The sequence below is a fragment of the Perna viridis genome, chromosome 6 (genome assembly GCF_037379345.1).
Source record: "Perna viridis isolate PV_CMFRI_1.1 ecotype Kerala chromosome 6, ASM3737934v1, whole genome shotgun sequence".
Classification (NCBI taxonomy): Eukaryota; Metazoa; Mollusca; class Bivalvia; order Mytilida; family Mytilidae; genus Perna; species Perna viridis.
The window spans coordinates 27745684-27771012 of NC_142450.1; the positions used below are offsets into that span (position 1 = coordinate 27745684).

At 33.2% G+C, this 25329-nt stretch overlaps 2 protein-coding genes across 8 annotated transcripts in view; one reads left to right on the forward strand and one right to left on the reverse strand.

The window, feature by feature from the left end:
* The window catches only part of LOC148614343 (protein mono-ADP-ribosyltransferase PARP4-like), a 65648-nt gene that overhangs the window by 32780 nt on the left and 7539 nt on the right, over positions 1 to 25329 (forward strand). For 2 of the 6 annotated variants that reach the window (XM_088588435.1, XM_088588436.1), the window contains exons 29-38: positions 1162 to 1467; positions 2419 to 2447; positions 3020 to 3073; positions 4783 to 4833; positions 5685 to 5766; positions 7645 to 7691; positions 8421 to 9308; positions 13066 to 13134; positions 17554 to 17682; positions 24990 to 25140. In XM_088588435.1, coding sequence (XP_088444561.1) covers positions 1162 to 1467; positions 2419 to 2447; positions 3020 to 3073; positions 4783 to 4833; positions 5685 to 5766; positions 7645 to 7691; positions 8421 to 9308; positions 13066 to 13134; positions 17554 to 17682; positions 24990 to 25140 — 1806 coding nt within the window. Of the gene's footprint in view, positions 1 to 1161; positions 1468 to 2418; positions 2448 to 3019; positions 3074 to 4782; positions 4834 to 5684; positions 5767 to 7644; positions 7692 to 8420; positions 9309 to 9339; positions 9358 to 13065; positions 13135 to 17553; positions 17683 to 24989; positions 25141 to 25329 lie in introns of all 6 variants that reach the window. The other 4 variants (XM_088588438.1, XM_088588439.1, XM_088588441.1 and 1 more) reach the window with 4 other exon arrangements.
* The window catches only part of LOC148614344 (uncharacterized), a 32401-nt gene continuing 28769 nt past the window's right edge, over positions 21698 to 25329 (reverse strand). Inside the window, exons 5-7 of one of the 2 annotated variants that reach the window (XR_015923644.1) lie at positions 23979 to 24030; positions 22716 to 22800; positions 21698 to 22188 (exon numbers count right to left, since the gene is read on the reverse strand). Coding sequence is in view for 1 of the 2 variants with exons in the window: in XM_088588445.1 (XP_088444571.1) it covers positions 23994 to 24030 (37 nt within the window). In the remaining variant the exon portion in view is untranslated. The remainder of the gene's footprint in view (positions 22189 to 22715; positions 22801 to 23978; positions 24031 to 25329) is intronic. The other variant, XM_088588445.1, reaches the window with a different exon arrangement.

Genomic DNA, 25329 nt, shown 5'->3' on the forward strand with positions numbered 1-25329 from the left:
TCACTGATTTGGTTGAGTGAATAAATTCGCCAATTTCAATTTTGATGATGTAAAGGCTTCAAAGCCTTAAACTTAAATTATCTGTCCTTTGGGAAAATGGCAAAAATGAGTACACACCAAAAACTAATCCATTAACAGTATTTGGATTGTGAATGTGAAGACTAACTTTTATTTGTTGAAAACTTGGATCTACTTGAAAAATGAAATAGATGGTGTAAAATATACTAGTATCCATTGCTTTTGTAAAAAAATTAATAATGAGATATTTTTAAGGATATATGGTCCCCATTTAGATTGTAATGGTATTTGGTATTGTTTGACTTCACACACTATATTTGGTGTATATAATCTTGATCTACAAAATTTAAAAAAAACCAAGACATCAATAATGGTAAACTCAAATTTATTAAAATGTAAGTATATGGCAAGCCGCCCGATTGTTACAACATGAAACAAAGACATGCTGCATACTTAACGTAGTGAACCAAATAAAATAAGATTACCTAGAAAAACTGTAGTAAAGACACAAAAAGTAAAGCAATAGCCATGAAAACTTCCACAAAAAAAAAAACAGGAAAGGACATCAGGTGCTCCAAAAGGTTAAGCATTGGCAACTTCATTGTCTGTAGAGGCTTTTGTTTGTTTCTGTAACTAAGTTATATAAAGGAGGATTTTGTTAAAATGCTTCTATGACGTTTCATTCGTTATTATTGGGGTAATGGCTTTAACTGTTCAGTAGTTTAAGATTAAACAAAGGCATAAACAATCATATTATATACCATTACTATAGAACTTTTAGTATAAGTGTTTGGATCTATATGGAAATGTATCAGATGGCTTAAGACTGGAATCAATTTTAGAAGGCTGTGAATATAACCCTCTAGTGAATAAGGACTTAAAGGGACAAAAAAGCAAAAAATCTAATAGAGGAATTTTTTTCGGAAGCAACAAAAAAATATCTGTTTTTTCCAGCATTTGCTCTCTAAAGTATGTATGAGAATAATCTTTTTAACACCTTTACAAGTGAAAAATGCTGAAATAATTTTGTTTGAAATGAGTATCATGGTAAATTTTTAAATTTTGCTTTTTGATAGAGATGATATAGTATTGTTGCATGCTACTCTCAGAACTTAGTAATTGACAATTTGATTACTTTCACAGGAGAAGAAAATGATTTGGTATATGATGCAACGCCTGCTAAACTTATAGACCAGATGAGGAGTGGAGATCCAGGACCAGCACTTGATATTGATCCACTTTCTTCAGTTGTATGTGATAGACTAGATGAAGAGTTCTTACCTGTAGTATTAGATGCTGGATCTTTTATGATGAAGGCAGGATTTGCTGGAGAAGATGCTCCAAAAAGTGTTTTCCCATCAGCTGTTGGAAGACCTCGACATCAGGGAGTGATGGTTGGAATGGGACAAAAGGATGCTTATGTGGGATTTGAAGCTGCTGGAGGAAGGCGTAAGTTTTGAATAGTTAGTAAAATGCAAATATACAGTAGATTAGAATGACAGAAAATATTATAATATGAGTGATAATATGAGTGTGCTATCAAACAGAAAAAATGCAGAAGTTGGAAGAAATTTTGCTTAATCTTGCTTTTTTGCTTTTGTGTGTAGTATTATATTTGGAAAAGAAAACTTGCCTTCTTGAAGTCATATGACCCTCAGCATGTTGATATAGCTAGTCCTTTTATGTCAAATATGTTTCCAATCACTAGATGTTTATTTCATGTGCCTAGCACATTGTAGCCCAAAATTAAAAACCTTCAAACAATGTTCTTTTTGGACCACCCCCTAAGTCTGAATCTGCCACTGACAGGATATCATGGAATAGTTAATTTTATTACAAGCAGTCAAATATTGCTAAATAATAACTACACCAAATAGGTTGTAAACTCCCAACTTAATTGGCTTAGATTGAATGTTTTATGCTATTTTATGCATGTTATCTTCAATGGATTAAGTGTAATATATCAAAAGTAATGTGCTACATTGTGGCAGGAAGCTGTTAGAAGGGATAGTACTTCAGAGATAATGCAATAAATTGTTACTGACAGATCTTGTGAATCATATTTGATAAGCTGTACTCATTGTAGAAACAGTTAGTTTTTCTTTGCTTTTTGAAATTAATCCAGAAATGATTTTAATGAATGAAAGAAGGAAACATTGTGTAACAGGGATATAAAAATTTCATATGGTTTACATTAAAACTGTCATTTTCACAGCTGATTTTCTAAGGTTGAAATATTTTAAACTTTATACTGTTTGTTTCCTCTAAAGTTCCATGCTGTCATAGACTATTATATTTTTAGAGAATTCAATGATGTATCCTTTTCTGCATTATAACTTGAACACTTTATTTAAGTGTGCATGGTTTATTATTTTGATTTTAATTATTTACATATTTTAGGTGAACAAACAGTCAGTTTGTGTAAAATGGTATGTCAGCTTTAATTTATCTTCTTCTTACTGTTTGCCTCTTTGTGTATACATTAGTGATGTTCAGGGGATAGAGCTGATCTTACCTAAATTAAATGATAACCTTCCTTAGGTATTTAATTAAACAACTGGCAAACAAATTTTAGCAACTTTCTATCATACACAGATTTAAATACCTGTAGAATGATAAAAAGTTTGAATATTCTTTTCAGACGTCCAATTAACTACCGAAGAAAGTTCATTAGATCATTTGTAGACCAGTCTATCCCCAAGTATCATCATGGTATGCATTACAACTTAGCAGTTTTTAATATTAATTTTTTCAATGAGTAATTCCTGGACTATATAAATAAAGATTAATGTACATTATTAAATGCATTCTGCATTTTTGTTGAACAAAAATTCAGATAAAGAAGTTTGACTATGTTGAGTATAGTGTCCATACTTAAAAATTTAACTATTATGGTCATACCAAGCTGTTCCACATGGAGCTTTTTTAAGTTCACACAACTAAGTAGAATTCTTTTTTATAAGATAATAAAGTTTGTACTTCATTCTTTTTTTTCTTTTAGGTGTCTAGAAGGACTGCTGAATTGCTATTGAAACAACAGAGTGATGATTTATTGGTATGATGACTTGTATGATACATATCTGAGCTTTTCCAGTGTTTTATGAATCTCATTTCTCATCACACAGGGCAAATAAATAAAATTTTAACAGGGGAAGTTATTATCAATTCAGATCGAAGATCAGAATTGATATAGCAGTCACCAGAGCCTATAGATTTGTAAGCCTGTTGGCATCTGCGACTACAATGTACCTTTTATGCAGGAAAATAGTGCCATTGACATACAGTACCTGAACCGATCCGTGCAACAAAAGTTGTGATTGGTCATCGATCACCAATGAGTTTCCGATCGGTCATCAATCCGTCAAACCGATTGGTTAAACCAGTGATCGCATCATGTGACCACAGAGCGGTCAGTATATTTTACAATTTCCATTTTTTTTATTTGTCAATTTTACACATATTTACATAATGCAATAGATTTAAATATAATTTTGTTCTTTTACTTTACATAAGTTTTATTTTTAACAGACTATTCGTCATTTTACATAAATTAACTGCGATCAAATCGGTCACTGGTCATCGGTTATCGATCTGTCTGAGATCAATCAGTCAGCGGTCATCGATCCGTCAAACCGTTGCACGGATCGGTTCAAGTACTGTACCTGGTTAAGGTTTAATGACATACCCGGTTATGGTTCAATGAAATACTCGGTTAAGGTTCAATGACATTCCCGGTTAAGGTTCAGTGATGTACTTGGTTAAGGTTCAATGACATTACCCGGTTAAGGTTCAATGACATTCTCGGTTAAGGTTCAATGAAATACTTGGTTAAGATTCAGTGACATTGCCGGTTAAGGTTTGATAACATACCTGTTAAAGGTTCAAATGCAAACACTAAGGTCTCTGTTGCCGTTATTTCTAAAATATCATGATCAATTTTATGTTAGTTATGCCAATAAACAAAGCCAATACAAAAATTTTACTCTGAAATAAATATGTTGATTATTTTGGTTTGAATTAAGCTATGATCCATTTAAAAATAGTTGACCTCTAACCTTTTACCAGTACAATGTACCTGTTCCTCATTTATGCATATACCCATTGTTAGACACATAACTGTTTGTTAATTAATATAAATGATGCATTATTGTTAAGCTGGGGAGGAAATCATCAATCCTAGAAAGGAAGATATAAAGGGGAATGCTGAGAACCTATGCAGTCCTCTGTCCAAATATTGACAAAAAAAGGATGGTATTTCCAATAATGGAAGGGGTTCCAGGCTATTATTTACTCATTTGCTGCCAAATTATAAACAAAATGATGCAATGATCCAATCCCCAAAACAGACATGATGTATCGGTCTCAGTAGCATTTTTAGATAAATTTAACCTTACTTTGTATAAGACCAATATATCGAAAGAGTATGTTATATGAAGACATTCCTATCTCGTATATATCCCTCTGAATGGAAAAACAAATAACAACATAAAAATATGCCAAATCATAGGAATTAAAGTTTGACTGCTAAGTTGAAAACTAATTGTGTACCAATTTGAATTTTAAAAGATTTTAGTAAAATTATTGACTTGATCGTGAATTCAAAAAGAGATGACAAATAGTATACTTTGCTTAGAAGCTGGCATCAAATAGACAATGCAGTTTTACCAGTAATGGTCTGTGGTCTATTATGATTAATATTTGTAATAATCTATATCTGTATCTAACAGTTTGAGCTATAAATTATCAGCTGTGATTTCACTGCAGCTAGAAGAGAGGTGTCAAGGGCAGGATTTATTTCAACAATTGTGGCTCCAGGTTGGTATGATTTGACAGACAGTTTCAAACCTGGAGTTTGCTAAATTAAATTTCGACTTGAAAATTTAGAAACTTAAGTAAGCAGACTAGTGGTTTGTAGTTCAATTAAACAGGATGTCAGGAAGGTTTATGTTCTTTTATGTGTACAGACAAAGAACTTGAATTTAACGTAACTGGCACAGTACTACAATGCCATGTGAGTTGGGTAAATGGGTTGTCATTCATAATCCAAATGTCAAATTTGGATTAGAGAGTTTAATTTTAACAACAGTCTTTTGTTGAGTTGCATTTTAAGGTGGACCCTGTTCTTTTCTTGTATCATATCCATGTTTCTTGTAATTTGACAATATTTGAGGCGTAAAAATTCAAACAATCAACATAAATTGATTCAGTACATCTGTACTTTGATTTTTTTCTGCTCCATTTACCTTTTTGTACATAGAAAACTTGAACTTCTTAGGGAGGGTCTATTAAATTCAGAGACGAGACAGTATTAACTATATGTCTTTGAAACATCAATGATAGTTCATTTCCCTGCAGTGTAATAGCTGATAATACTGTTCATAGATGTCGAAAGTGATATTTTAAATTTTCTAATTTAGACATTTTCAAAAATAGAACAATTGTTGAGAGTACAATTGGGAGACAGTTATATGATGTACTAAGTTATCTTTTTCCTTTGCTCATGGTAGTCATTTTAACCCATTGGTACTAAAGGTTGGAATCCAGTTGAAAGCTATCGTTCGTTTATAATATAAAGCAATATTGTTTATACTTTCTGAAATTATCACTATACAACTGGTCTGCCAAATCACTCTTCCTTACTAATATTATCAGTTTTATTTTTATAGGCCCATGAGATCTCTGATGCCATGTCTTATCAAACAGCAATGTCGGCTGAAATTGAAGAAGAAGAGTTAGAAGAGGAATTAAGTAAGAAAAGAAAATGATATTTGAATTTTTTTTTTTTTTTGTTGGGGGGAGGGTGGTTGATTTAATAATAAGGCAAAACTCAAGAGCAAGACTGTATAGACTTCTATTGTAAAAATGCAGGAGGAACATTTATTCTTTTGCCAAAAAATATACATTTTGAAAAGATATGTCAACAAAAGAGAAATCTTTAGAAGTTTGAATAAAAATAACCCTAATCATTAAAAAAAATTCATATTTGTTCCTTTGATAAAGTTAAACTACTGATACTTGTATTTGTTAGTCTATTATTAGATATCTCATTTTAAATAGGGATTTGATTCTGTCTATATGTCTGTCTGTCTACTGGTAATTTGTTAGTCTATTATTAGATATCTCATTTTAAATAGGGATTTGATTCTGTCTATCATCTGTCTGTCTACTGGTAATTGTATTTGTTAGTCTATTATTAGATATCTCATTTTAAATAGGGATTTGATCCTGTCTATCATCTGTCTGTCTACTGCTAATTGTATTTGTTAGTCTATTATTAGATATCTCATTTTAAATAGGGATTTGATTCTGTCTATCTGTCTGTCTGTCTACTGGTAATTGTATTTGTTAGTCTATTATTAGATATCTCATTTTAAATAGGGATTTGATCCTGTCTATCTGTCTGTCTGTCTACTGGTAATTGTCATTCATTTACCATTTAATTGTCCTGATGTTATGTTTGTGTTGATAGAATGAAATTCACATGTTGATTTTTTCTTTTTTTTTTTTTTTTGTTGGGGGGGGGTGTAGGATTTGGCCGTGTTATACTGATTACCTTACAATTTCTTTACACATTATTTAACCCCCTGCTCTTATGCTGCGGGTATACAGTTTCTGTCTCTCTAAAACCACAGAATGAAATATGATCAAACTTACAATTTCTTCATTACATGATCCCATTTTGCACCTCCTATTTTTTTTTCTGTCTGAATGATTTTTTGGGTTTCCTGATAGAAAACTTTTGAAATTCTTTACTATAAGATAGCGTTGCACACCTCTTATTTTGTTTTTTCATCTGAATGACTTGGGGTTTCATAAATGGCATCTAGGGAGGAAAGTTAGGGTATCAGTCGGTGAGCTTGCATCTATTACTATATATATGGAAAGATAAGGGGTTTACCTTGCAAGACATAGTGTGCAACTTCATATTTGTGTTGTCAGTAGAAACTTGTATTCCAGATTATAGTTTCAGCATTGAAAATAAGGATCTCCTAGAAATAGCACTACAATATATAGTGATTGATTATCAAAGAAATCAGGTTGTGAACAACTAACACATCCCAGATTTCAAACTGACAATAACTTAAAGTTAAGGAGGTAGACCTAGTGGTAAGGGACATAACTGATGAAATCAGTGATATGTTTGTATTATATTTATTTTCACCTAAGTTTATCAAGCTATCATTTAAAACAGAATGAACTCAGTCCAAATTACATTGATGCTTATATGAGATTGATGTAAAATGCTGAATACAAACATTCCAATGATATGTAAGAGTTGTGTCCCTTACCCGAGGTCTACCTCCTTAAATGTTAGATTTAATAACTATATGTATAGTGTGTCTGTATATGTATGTGTATGTACAACTGAAAAGGATGGAATTTGAAACTATGACTCTGACAGTTTAGCCATTTAGGGTCATTGAAAGGCACAACACACTTCTGTTGTTTTGTAATAACTGGAATGTTAGTGCATAGATCTTTATATAGTTTTATGAAATTGTCCAATACTATTACAGAAGACTTTGGAATGTTTGTGGGATTGATCATTTCCTTTTTTTTGAAACTATATTCATTGCTCCTGTCCAGTTTAAATGGAAATTGATTAATACTAATTTTATTTTTCAGTGCATTTGGTAGCCACGGATTTAGGAACAAAAAAGGAGGAAGAGAAGGTTTACTTTTTTGTGTATAGTACTTTCACCCCATGCATGAACTTTTTAATTTATGCCCATTTATGCTGTCCCTGTCATTGTCTACAGACAGTTCTTTGTTACCTGAACAGTAACTTTAGAAGAAGTGTATAATTATAGATCTTCATAAAATTATACTACATGGTGGAATACTACAAAAAAAGCCAGATTTAATTTTGGGGTTGTTACTTGGACTGATAAAGAATGAGGGGCTAAAAAGGGGTCATAAACAATCATGGATAATAATTTTATTATGTGTAGACGGTTCTCATATTAATTATAGCACAAATTGTAATCAGGGTTGATATTCTAAAAATAGTTATGCTTTAGTTAAATAATCTAATTAGTCAGCTGCAACTATTTCTATTTTTTTTAATAAATATATTTTACTATTAAACTTTGTTTTTTGAAAAATGATGGTTAAAATAAGCTTTAATTTCATAAACTAAATTTTTAATCTACAAATAGCAAAAATTAGATATTATACTGTGTATGTACTGTTGATTGGTAAATGGTGTATTTCAGCAGTTTGTCTGAAAATGCCAAATTAAATTCCACTAAATACTTACTCTGTGCTTTAGTACTTAATGCACCTCATAGCTACTACTAAAATTTGACAAAAATTCAAATTTGTGTACACTCTATTGTCTCAAAATAATACAATTTCATGCCTGCAATACAGTGCAACAATTTAAACATTTTAATTTTTAGGCTAAACCTGCAGATCTTTTTTCACCACAACCAGTACCATTAAATGTTCAGATGTGTAAATCCCCTCCAAGACCAAGAAATGAAGGGTGGTTATTAGGCTCTGATACTGGACCACCACCGCTGCCGCCACCTGGAGGTCAGGGATTTTCATTTGGTTCATCTACAAATTTACCACCATCAGCTATTGTAAGTACTGAATTTAATAAGGAAGTATTTCTTTCAAGAGGAGCACCACCCAGAACATTTGCTTCTATTGAATACTGTGAACCATTGATCAGCTTGGGTGGACCACCCCCACCACCCCAATCCAAGGGTCAGATTTTGTTTGGCTCTCCACCTCCACCACCACCACCACCACCACCACCGTCAAGAGGAGGACATGAATATTTTGCTGAGCCTCCACCTCTACCCCCAAGAGGAGCACCACCCAGAACATTTGCTTCTACTGAATACTGTGAACCATTGATCAGCTTGGGTGGACCACCCCCACCACCCCAATCCAAGGGTCAGATTTTGTTTGGCTCTCCACCTCCACCACCACCACCACCACCACCACCACCGTCAAGAGGAGGACATGAATATTTTACTGAGCCTCCACCTCTACCCCCAAGAGGCTCTTTTGCTAGGAAACCAAAGTCTTTAGTTCAAACACCACAAGGACCCACAAGAAGAAGATTTGGTTCTTGCTCAGCAGGAGATTCACTTCAAAGAGTATTTGGCTCTACTCCCTCAGCAGGAAAGCCATCTCAAGGCAGATTTGGATCTCCTGCTCCACCACCACCACCAGTACCCTCTAGAGGAGGATTTGGTTCTCCTCGCTCAGCAGCAGCAGCAGCACCAACAGATCGAAATATGTTGTTACAGTCCATTAGAGGAAATAATGTTCAGGTATGTTTAGTTTTTTTTATTCTATCAGGAGAGCCTCAGACATCATTATGTAAGCAATTGTCAGCCTATGGAACTAGGCCTTTTATAGTTGACCAAGCTCAAATGCCAGAGAACGACACAATAGATTAACAAAACAGGTTAAAACAATGATGAAAGTGATTGTGATGATCTTTACTCTAATATGAGAAATTCAAAATCTGCATTTAGGATGTCTTAATAAGAAATTGTTAAGGCTATTCCAAAGAAAAAATCAAAGGATGAACATGTATATGATTCTTGCATTAAATCTGCTCTCATTAAGGTAGGTACTGTGAAAGTACTTTTATTTGTGGGTAACATTTTTCATTGTTTTGGGGGAAAATGACCAGTTCATAGATTCTTGAATTCATGGATTATAGAACTAAATGATATAAACAAAGTTAAATTTCCATTTTGTTGGGATCCAAATTTCGTGGTTTACCAATCCCACGAAAACTACAGAAAGTTGTATTTCACAAACAATAATATTTTCACAGTATTTGAAAATTATCCAGAAAAGTACATTGTATGAGATTTTGGTACAAGCATGATTTTGGCATTAATGGTTTCATGGCCCCTTTCTTCTAAGATAACTATTGTTTTTGTCTGATTCATTGACCCTATTAAAAGCCCCCTCTAGTAGTTTTGAGGTCTTAATTGCATATTTCCAATATATAGTCTTAGAAATTGACAAACACATTATCTTTTTTAGAGATTAAAGAATCAAATAGACATATGTTTGTCAAGAAAAAAATTGGTCCATCAGAACACACCCATACTCATAGTGTCTATGTCTAGAATACTGGTAATTAGGACCCCACCATGAGAAGTGTGGGACGTCCCATAGAGATCAGTCTGTCTGTCTTTGTGTCTGTCCATATCAAATAGTGTCCAGCCTTATTTTTTGTTGTTGTCTTTTCCTTTAGGCTTTTGATATTTAGCATAATGGTAGATCAACTCGTCTCAAGAGCACCTGTCGTGTACCATGGTTGTTGACCTTTGATCTAGAATTTTTACTTCAAGGTCTAATTTGTGATTTTTGTATGCAAATTCATGTCCAGGTTGTAACTTTTTGTCCTTGGGTGTTTGCAATTTTATATTAGGCATGAGGGTAGATGATGTGTGGCATGCCACAGTTGGTTAACAAATAAACTTGTTGTAAATTGAACTACCATAGTTGGTAAGCTTTAACCTTTAATTTTGACCTTAAGGACAAATTAATGATTTTGCATACAAGTTCATGACCCCTTCCTTTTTTTGCATTTCTTGGCACTGAATCAGATTGCAACTTAACATATATTCATATGGAATCTGTAAAAGTTACTTTTATTTTAGGTCCTGCATTAATACTTTTTTAAACACATGACTTGTTTTATACACACATTGAAGTTGGGTCATTTAATGAATGGTATACAAATGACCATTCCTTTTAACATGTCACACGAATCCTTGTTCAATTAACTGCAAAATTTACACCAGTTGTTTGTTATGATTGTTTTACAGTTTGTATACTTTATGGAGAAATACCAGTTCTAGTTTTTGAGTTATGAGACTATTTACAAAAAAGAGCTTTGCATAGCACAGCATGATATAACCACAGCATGTTGAACACTTTGGAGATTGATTGATTGGTTGATTGGTTGTAGGTGTTTAATGCCCAGGTAGCAATATTTCAGCTATAACCAGTGGTAGAACGTGAAATGGATGATAATATGATGATGAAATGATGATAAAATGAAAAATGGGATAGGATACAAGTATTATAGGGTCAAAGAATTTTGATTGTCACTGGAAATAAGGAGAGTTCGGTAGGGTCCGCCAATTTGGCCTCCTGTGGCAGAGCTTAACAGTTCCTACTTCTAATGAATACCGCAGCAGAATCCTTTAATGTGAGAGGAATGTGGCATCTTTCCCAACTAATTGCACCACTGGTTTGCAGTCAGGTTTTCTGTATTATGGCCTGATGACCCCAGCATATAGCATGCCAGGGGTACCCCATTCCACCATGTGGGGCACACAACCCAGTTGCTCTGTGGGCAGAGCATCCAAGGCTCTGAGCACTATTTTTGTAGCCTTCTACAACAATAGTAGCACTGCTGCAGACCTATTCTTTAAACACTCGGACCCTTACAGGGCCACTTTGGGGAAGTGTGGAAAATACTGGTTTTTCTCAAACTTAAGCATGGGGTCTTACTGTTCATTATAGACACAACAACTGGTTTTGACACAATATAGCACAAAATTTGAAATTCAGTTTTGGAAATTGGACCTTCTCCCTTAAAGTTGATTTGAGAGGATTGGGCCTTTTGGTGCCTTGTGACTAAAAAAACCTTGAGAGATATCTAAAATCTGATTGAAGATGGCAAAACAGGGATTTTTATTAGGAATCCAATAAAAAAAATCAGGCCAAAAATAAGTAAGTCCATTTTTTGAGTGTGGCCCTTTTGACCCCTTTTAGAGATATCTAAAGTGTGATTGAAGAATATAGGTAGTAATTCATGAAAAAAATATTCAAAATCATACCATAATTTGAAAAAAAAGATTTTTTGAAGTGTGGCCCTTTGACCTATTTTACTTTGAAAACCATAAGAGATATCTGAAATCTGATTGAAAATTCACATTGAGTCCAACAAAAAAAAGTTTCAAAAATAGAACAAAGTTGACTATCTTTCCTATCAATTCTAACAATTACACCAATTTTCCACCTTTATGCCCAATATTTCTAAGAGGGGTAGGGCAACAACCTCAAAAAACTATAGGGCCCTCTGCAATGTCCCAAGAAACAATGTGTTTAAACTTCAAAAAGATTTACTGAAGTTATTATAAATAAAGTTATTGGACACAAACTTCAATGACAGGGTGATACCATTATATGACTAGAAAATTATTTGTATGTACAGTATTGATGCCCAGTAGGATTGTATGTACAGTATTGATGCCCAGTAGGATTGTATGTACAGTATTGAAGCCCAGTAGGATTGTATGTACAGTATTATGCCCATTTGGTACAGTATTGATGCCCAGTAGGATTGTATGTACAGTATTATGCCCATTTGGTACAGTATTGATGCCCAGTAGGATTGTATGTACAGTATTGAAGCCCAGTAGAATTGTATGTACAGTATGGAAGCCCAGTAGGATTGTATGTACAGTATTGAAGCCCAGTAGGATTGTATGTACAGTATTGATGCCCATTTGGTACAGTATTGATGCCCAGTAGGATTGTATGTACAGTATTGAAGCCCAGTAGAATTGAATGTACAGTATTGAAGCCCAGTAGGATTGTTTGTATAGTATTGATGCCCAGTAGGTACAGCATTGATGCCTAGTAGGATTGTTTGTACAGTATTGACGCTTAGTAGGATTGTTTGTACAATATTGAAGCCCTGTAGGATTGTTTATACATTATTGATGCCTAGTAGGATTGTATGTACAGTATTGAAGCCCAGTAGGATTGTTTATACAGTATTGATTCCCAATAGGATTGTTTGTACAGTATTGATGCCTAGTAGGATTGTTTGTACAGTATTGAAGTCCAGTAGGATTGTTTATACAGTATTGATGCCCAGTATGATTGTTTGTACAGTATTGATGCCCAGTAGGATTGTTTATACAGTATTGATTCCCAGTAGGATTGTTTGTACAGTATTGATGCCCAGTAGGATTGTTTATACAGTATTGAAGCCTGTTCACTAAGTTTGTTTCATTCCTATCTTCACTAAATTTTTCTGTTTATTAGCCATTGAAAGCAATTGATGTTAGTAAAGGCAGTGGAAAGGAGAGAGACATAGCAGAAAAAAAAAAATGGGTAAGCTACACTAATTTTAGTTATGAACCTGCAAATGCTATACATCTTTGTAACAGTGACAAAATTTAGAAATTGTGAAATCAGTGCCCCTGGTGCAAAAGCTTTCCTGTGAAGTCTCTGTTACGTTCATTAAAATCTGACACTTCTCACAAATACAAGCAAAATCGACCAGTTGTTAAATGTGAATACCATAGGAGGGTGCTTCGGTAATATCCCATCTAGAAATGGAAAATTTACTAAAGGAAAATCAAAATCGTTTCTTTTCTCTTTAATATTTTGAATGTAGGCTGTCATTTTCTAATGGAGAAATAGTGTATGAGTACTGTTTATGTCAAAATAAGTTTATTTTGGTTGATGTCTTGAACATAGTATTCTTAGAAAGGATTATTTGTGGCCAAATATATATCATCAAGACATTAAAGAGTATTTTTTTAATTCATGCAACATGTTTTGAAGGATTTTTAAAAGACTTAAGTCATGAACTGTAATTTGTAAAAAAAATAGAGGAACAGATCAGCTATGAAAGGAGCACAGTTAGTCCCCATGTGAATCTCGATACCTTACTATGTAGAGCATAACCAAAACAAATATAAATATTGTCAATTAAAGAGTTGAATTAAATTAAATCTAAATAAGTCCAATTTTGGTAAATAAATTCAAGGAAATTTATAATACCAGTTGAATAACTCAGCATTGAGGTTTTGTTTCTGGTATATATCAGTAATTGGAAAAAAAACTGGGGGAAAAAAAACTCCATACAAATATCCTGGTTGTGATACATGATCAATGATTATAGTTTCTCTTTGTCATATTTTATTTAGAGGCTATTTTTGTATTTGGATTACTAAATAAAATATCAAGCAACCCTGTAAGTAGGACTTTCGCAATTCATTCAGTGATAATGAGTATTTCCACGAACATGCTATGCAATGCTTTAGAAACATTGATCAGTTATGTTAAACAATGACCTAATACTTCAATTTGGTAGTCATTCTGTTTAAGATTAGCAGTTCTGATACACAAGAGCCTATTCTGAATCATACAATAAAATAAAACTATTTCCTTACCTACCTACTCGCATTGGACAAAATTAGAACAAGTAAACATTATTTTATGCAGCTGCAGAAATTAACTTTAGGTGCTCTTCTGACTATATGAATGTGAGGGAAACATCTGTGTTAGTGTCCAGAACAGTTAACTGTTCCCTGCCACGAAGCAATGGAGGGAAAAGGTTTTGTGGATGCAACTTGTCTAAAACGATCTGTTGAATTCTTTTTTATATTTGGTGTAATGTATTGTTAATGAGGGCTAATGTGCATACTTTCAACCATTGTTGAAGTTATGGGATTTAGGCAATCTCATCTGAAACCACTTGAAAGCTTATTTTAGTATTTGGTATGATATACTGTTATCATGATTATAAAGTGTGAAATATACATTTTACACTGGCATTTTGTATACATGAAAATGTTTTTGTAGTAATGGAACTTGGACTATTTATTATCAGCATGTTTCAACAGTACAAATCATTATGGACACAACTTAATCGATTTTTTATACGATGGCAAAAAAAAAATTTGTGATTGTATAATGTTATGGCACAGTCATCTTTGACTGTAGAAACTTTGTTTCTTTGTTAAAACTTTGATTAGGTTGACCAATTGGTATGAAATTTCAATATGATTTTACTAACCACTAATGAAAGGTTGTTATTTAATTTTGGAGTTTTTGGCCCTTACCACTAGAGAATAAGGGGCCAAAAGGTGTGCGAATAACCCTTGTAGAATGTTTGTTTTTTCTTTTTATTTAAATTATTTTTTTTCTCACCTGGCCATAGGCCAAGTGAGCTATTGCCATCATTTGGTGTCCGTCATTGTTGTAAAGGTCTTGAACAATTTTCAAACTTTTCCTCTGAAAATGTGAATGGATTTGATGGAATATTAGCATGATTGTTCCTTAGGGTTTCCTGCATAAAATTACATTTGAATTTTTGATATGCCGAAATTAACATGGCAGCTGTTACAAAATATAAATCTGGTGGTAAGACAGCAGTTTTTCTCAAATATCTCCAAAACCATTAGATTTTACAAAATCCTGACATGAAAAAAAAAGTGTCCAGCATGATGAGATCTATCTATGGTCAAATTTTGGTGAAAATCTGTTGACTCATGTTGGAGTAATTGCCCTTTTTTGACGTTGTTATTACTTTAAAAAATCTTCTCTTCAGAAACTACTGTACAGAATTCAATGAAAGTTGGAATGATTGTTTCTTAACAGATTCTGCACAAAATGAATATTTGGATTTTTTATCTGTAAAAAGACATGACTGCTGTTACAAAAAATGCTGCAAAGGGGTCAAAATGCAGCTTTTTTGCAAATAACTAAAAAAAAAAAACATTGAATTTAGCAATGGCTCCTAAAGCAGATTTTTTTGTCATTTTTTACATGTACTACCTAGAAAATTTTCTCTTGCAACAACATTTAATGAAAGTTTGCAAAATTGTTTATTAGAGTATCCTGCCTAAAACTTTTTATTTAAAATTTTTCATTGGTCAAAAAACAGGGCGGTCCTTATATGTACTACATTTAGGACATAGGGATCAAAATGCTTTGTTTTGGTATTTTTTTCCTCAACTATAGACAAATAAGGAAGATGAGAGCTATTTACAAGATAAAAATGATATTCTGAGTTGACTGGCAGTATTGAAATTTATTTTTTGGGCGGTCATTTTGAAAATGGCTGTCATTTTGCAACCATTTTCAGCAGTTGCTCGGAATTCCAATGATTTTTGGTTTATTCAAGAAACATAATGTTTTAAGTTGAATGGTTGTGATGGAATTTGGTTCGGGACAACCATTTTCCCACTAAATTTTATACTTTGATTTCAATGATATTTGTTTAATAAGTAAACATGGTCTCCTGAGTTGAATGGTGATGATGAAAATGTTGTATAGCCATTGTTAACTTCATTTTATGTTCTTTTTCAGCAAATGTATACTGGCATGTGCCCCCTTAGACCCAGTGGAATAACAGGGTATAAGGGGATCCCTGCCAAGATTTTTTCCAGAGGTTCTAAAATACTTTTAATTCATTTCCAACTTTTTACAGTGCCTTAGGTATGCAGTTTAACTTACAGCATTCATCTTTTATACCCTTTTTCAACAATTTTTTGGTCAAAAATGGGAACTTTTTTAATTTTTAGTTTGATTTAGAAAAAGAATTTTTTTGTTGGATTCCTCATAAAAATCCCTGCCTGCATTTTTCATCAATATAATTTCAGATGTCACTTACAGGTTTCAAGTAAAAAAAGGGTCAGAGGGGCCACACCCTTAAATATAGACTTTTTCATTTTTGGTCTTTTTCAGAATTTTTATTAATGGATTCCATAAGAAAATTCTTACCTGCATTTTTTCTATCAAATTTCAGATATCGGTATTGTTTTCAAGTTGTTAGGGGTCAAAGATAACACCCAAAAGAACTTAACTTTTTTTAGTTCACCTGGCCAAAGGCCTTGTGAGTTATTGCCATTGCTTGGTGTCCGTCGTTGTCATCGTCCACCGTCGTCCTGAAAGATGAAAAAATCCTTTTTTTTTTCACAGTTTTCAGCCAATATCTTGAGAACTATGATAGATAGAAAGAAACTTTCAATCACTGAAATGATCCTTAATATAATCCTACTTGTTGAGTCAAAATTGTTGGACAACTCCTTGTTAAATTTATTGCTCTTGAAAGACAAACTTGAGCGATTCAGGCTCCTGGGAGCCTCTAGTTTAATTTTTTGTCTATTTTTTGAAATTTTTAATGGAATTTCAAATTTGTGCAATATAGGGTCCAAACCATTTGTTTTGCCCAAAATGAATAGTAAGTCCCAATGCTTAAGTGTGTCAAAAAATAATGTTGTGTCCACATTTGCCCCAACTGCTTTTCGTTTGGCAACATGGGTTATATCATGCTGCACTCTGGGATGCTTTTATCATTATTTTGTTTGATGCATTGCTATGAAGTGTAGATGTGCATTTTACACCATTACCATTTTGCTATGGCAAGGTTTTTGGAAGTTATTCGATGATGATGTTGTGTTTGAAACTTTCCTGAAACTTACATAATCATTATAATTATGTCTTAATCATTCATCTATTACCGGTACTTCTAAATTTGAGTAATTTACTCTTTCCACTTTAACAACTTCTCTAATTATGTTTATTTCACTTTATCTGCCACAGTGGGGAACATATGGCTATGCATAGCCTCATTGTTTTAAATTTGACTTGGTAATTGTCATGTTATACAAGTTCTATAAACAGTAGATAGATGTGTAGATCTTAACACTCACATGCCACATGCATAGGAAATAGCTATTATATTGTCCGTTTTATGTGTTTGAAATATATGAACAATTTGTTATCTTTGTATTTTAGACTAAAAAGAAAGCTCAAATTAGGGAGGTCCAGGCAGTAATGTCCAAAAATATTGAAGACGTTTTGGAAAGGGGCAAGAAACTTGATATACTAGTGGATAAAGCGGAAGTGCTACAAGCTAGATCAAAGGTAACCCTCCTGCAAAATAGAGCTTGTAAGTTTTGTTTTTGATCAATTTATTTTTTATCTGGAATTTTTACTGTCGGAAGGACCTATTTGCATTCAGTTATTTCTGAGTACCACAGTACTATTGCATAGTCATAAGAAGTCATCAACAGATAGTCTCAAGGAGGATTGTGTGTTCAGTTTCCCTGAGTCATACCAAGGATTTTAAACTTGAGTCTGTGACTCTCTTCCTAGCATGCAATATATTGGTGATAAATTGACAACTGGTTTGCTGAGAGTGTAAATAATGTGTACTTACAAGCTTGCTGTTGGTTCACAGTAACAAACTAAGCTTTGCATGTCAGATTAGTGCAAAGGAGAAACTGTTTAATGAATCCATCATACCCATCCTGATCTACATCAATATCTGCCATTGGATGTGAAGACCACAATCAATCAATCAATCTATTATAAAGTTATAGAATTGGTTTTTTTTTTGCCACAAGAAAATATTTTCAGTCATGTCAATGAATCATGCTTTTGTTGTCACTGTCTGTGATTTCCTTAAAATTTTGATGTTTGTATATAATTTTGAATAACAATGTAGAGATCCTTACGAAATAATATACAACAAGGTTCCATACCTCAACAGGAAGACTGGAATTTATTTTCCAGGCTATGAGTTGAATTTTTTCAGAATTTGGGGCCTAAAAGGGAAATGATATACAAGAGACAAGCATTTTCTTTATGTCCAGATCATGACTTGACTGTACGAATTATTTATAGATTCTGGTAGATAGTAAAACATTCCTTTATCTGTTCCATTTCTATAGACGGGATAGAAAATGTGATTAATGTAATTCCTAAGTTTCATTATTTACGCACATATAAGTCACTTTAAAATGAGAGAAAATTATTTGTGAAACCAAAATTTTATATTTGACTGAATATTAACAAACTAAGTGAACTTTTTAACAATTATAATTTATCAGACTTGTCAAAAGTTAGCAAATTCATTTTAATTATTAGCTTACCTGGCCATAGGTCATGTAAGCTATTGTCATCACTTGGCGTCTGTCGTGGTCATTGTAGTCATGGTTGTTAATAATTTTTCCAAAATCTTCTCCTGTAAAACTGCTTAATGGAATTTGATGAAACTGGACTATTTGGATTTTTGATTAGTTGAAAAATATGGCCGATTACTAAAAATAGAACATAGGGGTCAGATAGTAGTTTTTAGCTCACCTTGCCAAAGGCCAGGTGAGCTAAATGGATGCCATCACTTGGCGTCCATCGTCATTATCATTAACAATTATACAAAACTCTTCTCCTCTGAAACTACTTGACCAATTGAAACCAAACATGGTATGAATGTTCCTAGGGGTATCCTGCATAGAACTGAATTGAGTATTTTTGATTCATCAAAAAACATGGCCACCGTTATTATGAAAATAGAACATAGGGGTCAGACAGTAGTTTTTCACATATATCTCCTAAATCGTCAGGTTAAGTTAATTTTGACATGGGTAAAAGTGTTCAGCATGATAAGATCTATCTCTGGTCAAATTTTGATTTTAATCTGTTAAGCCATGTTGGAGTTATTGCCCTTTTTCAACGATTTTTTGTCATTTTTAATGTTATTTTCTTCCAAAATCTTCTCCTCTGACACTACTTGACTAATTGAAATTAAACATGTTATGAATGTTCCTTGGGGTATCCTGCATAGAAATGATTTGGGGATTTTTGATTCGTTGAAAAACATGGCCGCCGTTACTAAAAATAGAAAATAGGGATCAAAAGTAGTTTTTCACATATATCTCCTAAACCTTTAGGTTTAGCTAAATTTTGACATGGGGAAATGTGATCGACGTGATGAGATCTACTCTGGGCAAATTTTGGTTTTAATCCTTTATGCCATGTTGGAGTTATTGCCTTTTTTTGAACGATTTTTGCTATTATTAATGTTATTTCTTTCAAAAATCTTCTCCTCTGAAACTACTGGATCAAATGAAACCAAACTTGGTATGAATTCCCCTTAAGGTATCCTACAGAGAACTGTCGTTGGGATTTTTGATCCGTCAAAAAACATGGCAGTCATTACTAAAAATAGAACATAGGGGTCAGACAGTAGTTTTTCGCATACATAGGTTTAGCAGAATTCTTTCAATAGCTGAAATGATCCATATTATTAGAACTACAAAAGTCTTCAAGGATAAAAGTTCTAAGATGACCCCTTGTAAGAGTTACTGCCCTTGAAAGGGGAAAAATGACTCATTTTTTAACAGTGTTCAGTCAGTATCTTGAAAACTATGATTGATTAAAAGAAACTTTCAATTGTTGAGAAGATCTTATGGTAAGTCCTACCAAGGAATTGTTGAGTCAAAATTTTCGGACAACTTCTTGTTAAATTTATTGACTTTGAAAGGCAAAATTCAACAAGGTGAGCGTTTCAGGCTCCTGAGAGCCTCTTGTTCTTATATGTCTGCAAAATCTTCATATTCAACCAAATTCTGGTAAGTTAAAAGTGTTCAGCATGAAAATCTGTTGACCCATGTTTGAGTTATTGCATTTTTTTAATGTTTTTTTGCTGTTTTTAGCTCACCTGGCTGAAGAACAACTTTTTGTTAAACTTATTGCCTTTGAAATGCAAAATTCAACCAGATGAGCGATTTAGGCTCCTGCGAGCCTCTTGTTTATGTTCTTATTTTCAAAAATCTTCATCTCAAAAACTACTGTACAGAATTCAATGAAAGTTTGTATGCTGTTTTCTTATGGTATTATGCACAAAGTGATGGTTTGGATTTTTGATCAGTGAAAATATATGGCTGATGTTAATAAAAATAGTACATAGGGGTCAAAATACTTTTTTAGCTCATCTTGCCATAGGCCATATTAGCTATTTTCATCACTTGGCATTCGTTGTCGTTGTCTGTCATCACTAACAATTTCTTCAAACATCATCTCCTCTGAAACTACTGAATGGATTTGGATAAAACTTAAGATGATTGCACCTTAGAGTATCCTGCACAAAATGAATGTTTGGATTTTTGATCTGTTCAAAAACATGGCTACTGTTACTAAAAATAGAAATGCTTATTCATCTGTCGAGTCATAACTAAAAATAGAACATAGGGGTCAAAATGCTTTTTTTTTTGCTATTTTTTCCTCAACTCAGGTGGAATGTGCTTTCTATCCTTTTGAGTTCTTCTCTCATATTAATTTTTGGTATTTCCCTCCCAAGAAAGGATAACCTCAGTTGCTCATATTTTTATGATTTTAAGTTTCTTTAGGAAACATTATGTTCTAAGTTGAATGGTAAATACTAGAGTTTGTTCAGGGTGGCCATTTTCCTGCTAATGTTTATACTTGCTTTGATTTCAATGATATTTGGTTTATTTAGTAAACATGGTCTCCTGAGTTGAAGAGTGGTGATGAAAATGTTGTTTGGCCATGCAGGGATCGCCCTGGGCTTCGCCTATGTCACAATTTGTGATTTTTTATTTGTTCCGGCGACAAAAATTACCAGTTGGCGATTTTCTTGGTGCCTTATGTTTCGTATATTTTAATGACGGGGAGTTTGTCAGCAACAGGTATTCTCTCCAATTAAACAATTGTATTTACACCTGGTCAGAGTTAATTGAGCATAACGAATTTACAACTGAAACCAATCAAATGTTATTATACCAGGTGACTGTGACTCACAATACCTGTCAATTAGATATAAAGACAATATTGAGCCAATCAAAACTCCTATCATCTGGTCAAAGGTCAACACAATCATGGCCATGTCACAGCATGTGCATGTGGCTACATACAAGCTTCACAGCCCTGTTAAACCATATGATTGATTCAAAAACAGATTTACCTTATAACAATAAATTGAATCTTTTTTTGGTGGGAAAAATCAGTAAACAAATAGAATGGCGATTCCCAAAATCTAATTATGTAATCACTGAAGGCATTAAATCAGAAAATTCAGATATTCAGCATGAGTATAAAGAGAACAAGAGGTACAAAATGTAATTAAAAAGGTCCACAATAAATGGTCCATGGTAGTTTACTAGTATTTTATTACATGAAAAAAGAATCAAATCCTGCCTTATACATGCATCAAGAGTGAATCTTGGGTACATGCATGTCATGAATGAAGGGGTTATTTTGATGAATTGACAACTCGTCAGTGGACGTAATACTGTATATTTAAAAAAAAAATTAGAACAATTTTTAGCTCACCTGGCCGAAGGTCATGTGAGCTATTGCAATTACTTGGCGTTCGCCATTGTCGTATGTCGTTGATAACAATTTTTCAAAACTCTTCTCATTTTAATCTGTTAAGCCATGTTGGAGTTATTTCCCTATTTCAATGTTTTTTTTTTGTTTGCTATTTTTAATGTTATTTCTTTCAAAAAGTCTTCTCCTCAGACAGTACTTGACTAATTGGAACTAAACTTGGTGTGAATGTTCCTTGGGGTATCCTGCATAGAACTGATGTGGGGATATTTGATCTGTCGAAAAACTTGGCTGCCATTACTAAAAATAGAACATAGGGGTCAGACAGAAGTTGTTTGCATATATCTCCAAGACGGTTAAGTTTAGCCAAATTCTGACATTGATAAAAGTGTTCAGCATGATAAGATCTGTCTGTGATCAAATTTTCATTTTAATCTGTGAAGCCATGTTGGAGTTGTTGCCCTTTTGTGATTTTTTTTTTTTGCTATTTTTAATATTATTTCTTTCAAAAATCTTCTCCTCAGATGCTGCTTGACCAATTGAAACCAAATGTAATATGAATGTTCCTTGGGGTATCTTGCATAGAATTGATGTTGGGATTTTTTATCTGTGGAAAAACATGTTCACTGTTGCTAAAAATAGAACATAGGGGTCAGACAGAAGTTTTTCGCATATATCTCGAGAATAGTTAAGTTTAACCAAATTTTGACAGGATAAAAGTGTTCAACATGATGAGATCTATCTGTGAATTAATTTTCATTTTAATCTGTCAAGCCATATTGGAGTTATTACCCTTTTTTGACATCTTTTTCTATTTTTAATGTTACCTCTTTAAAAATCTTCTCCTCAGACACTACTTGACCAACTGGAACCGAATGTGGTAATTATTTTCCTTGGGGTGGGGATTTTGATCTGTCGAAAAACATGGCCGCTGTCACTTAAATAGTACATAGGGGTCAGACAGAAGTTTTTTTGCGTATAACTCGAAAATTGTTAGGTTTTGCCAAAACCTGACATAGGTAAAAGTGTTCAGCATGATAAGATCTATCTGTGATCAAATTTTTACTTTAATCTGTGAAGCTATATTGGAGTTTTTATCCAACATTTTACTGCTATTTCTTTCAAAGATCTTCTCAGAAACTACTAGACCAACTCGACCCACACTTGGTATGAATGTTCCTTGGGGAATCCTGCATAATTTGATTTTGGGATTTTTGATCTGTTGAAAAACATGGCTGCTGTTTTTAAAAATAGAACATAGGGATCAGACAGTAGTTTTTTTGCATATATCGTTAGGCTGAGCCAAGTTCTTTTTATTACTGAAATGATCCTAATTATAAGGCCTACAAAAGTCTCCAGGGACCAAAGTTGTCAGACGACTTCTTGTTATAGTTATTGCCCTTGAAAGGTGGAAGATGATATTTTTTTCACAGTTTTCAGCCTGTGTCTTGGAAACAGTGATAGATAGAATGAAACGTGTAGTTGCTGACATGATCATTATGATACGAAATACCAATGTTTGTGGGAATCAAACTTGTTGGACCACTCCTTATTAGAGTTATTGCCCTTGAAAGGCAAAAAAAATATGTTTTTAGCAGTTTTCAGCCAATATCTTGAAAACTTATAATAGATAAAATCAAACTTTCAATTGATGAAAAAGTGGTTATTAAGTCAAAATTGTCGGAAAGCGCCTTTTTAGAGTTTTTGCTTTTGAAAGACAAAAAATAAACCAGGTGAGTGAGTCAAGCTCCTGGGAGCCTCTTGTTTTTTTGGCACCCATTTTGGCTCTAATTTGTGAAAATTGGCAAAAAAAATTGGTAGCTGGCAATTTTTCTGTTGACAGAATTTTGAAAGCCAGAGCAGCTCCTGAGCCATGGTTTAACTATATTTTATGTTCTTTTTCAACAATTGTATACTAGGCCAGTGCACCCTTAGACCCAGTTAAAAAAAACAAACCCAAATTTTTTCCAGAGGTTCTAAAATACTTTGAAGGCATTTCCAATATTTTACAGTGCATTAGGTACTCAGTTGAACAGCATTCATAAATATGTGCTCTTTTGTAATTTTTTTGTCATACTAACTGTACTTACTTAGTTAATAGAGCATCATTTGCCAAGTGAACGGTTCAGTCTCTTTGAGATCCTCATGAAAATAGAAAGATTTAATAAAATTTCCTAAGTAGGTATTTTCTGTGATTGAATAATTGTATAACTAGAGTTCATTAAATTCTGTGTTTTAAGTTGTACTCTTACATATACTGTATTATATGTCTCTATATCTCTATACCTGTTCTTTGTTTTGGAGGAATGAAGATATATAGATAAACTATAAATGAACAGATCTCGTTAAAATTTAAACACATGATGCAATGCCACACAAGGAAGGCTAGAATTGATTTTAGTGGTTGTGATTTGAACCATGAGGAAATAAAGGGTCATAATGGGTCAGAAATATAACTGTGAACACACTTCTGTTTTCATTTAAATTAGTAATCTTTATTGTCCCCATGTTGCGAGGGAACATGAAAATGCTTAGCATCGAACCATCCGCCTGTGTGTCCATCAGTCCAGGTTTTGCACACTTTTTTCTGTAACATCCATATTTCTAGAAAATGTTTTGAATATAGACTGTCTATTTACATGTGTTTATGGCAAGCCGTTGTGGATATTATTACATATTTGTTAACATGTTATTAAATCATTTATTGATAAATAGATGATTGTTAATGTGTTGATAAAGAGAGTGCCACTATAGATGGTTTAATCATGGTCAGAAAAGTGTTTGTAATTGCTTATTTTAAGTTAAGTCCTCAAGTCTTCTTGACACGAGTGATCATATTTTAGTTATTCATGATAACCAATTGATTATCCTATTTATTATATAGATTTTCTTCATAATTTATTGATTCTTTGAAAATGATTTTTAAATTCCATGATTGGCAGATTGATATCAAAGTTGTGACGTTGTGGACAGGAGAGAATCTGAGATTGAATTTTCCTAATTTATTTCATAGTGTGAATTATCAAAATTTATTACATTAGGAATACTTGTTAAAATATTGCTATCTATATAATTAATGGTTTTAAGTATAATTTTTTAAGGAATTTGCTGCTGTTTCCTGGAGGATGTGCCCACCACTAACAGGTCGCCCTGAAACAGCATTACAAGTTGCCAAATCTGAAGAGGACTCAGACTCTGCCACAGATGATGATTTTTGTAATGAATCTCTCTTGGAGGATACACCTAAACAAGGTAAAAGCTTCCATACTGCAATCATTTTATCTGAGCTATCAAGATTCACTGTCTGCTTATTTGAAAGTGATGATGTATGAATTTTTGTTGTGACATCACAAATGTTAGTCATTTTTAAGTTGTTAGGGGTTTGACCACTTCTAATCAAAAACGTTTTTTGTTGCAGTGACAGATATTTTTTACTTACAA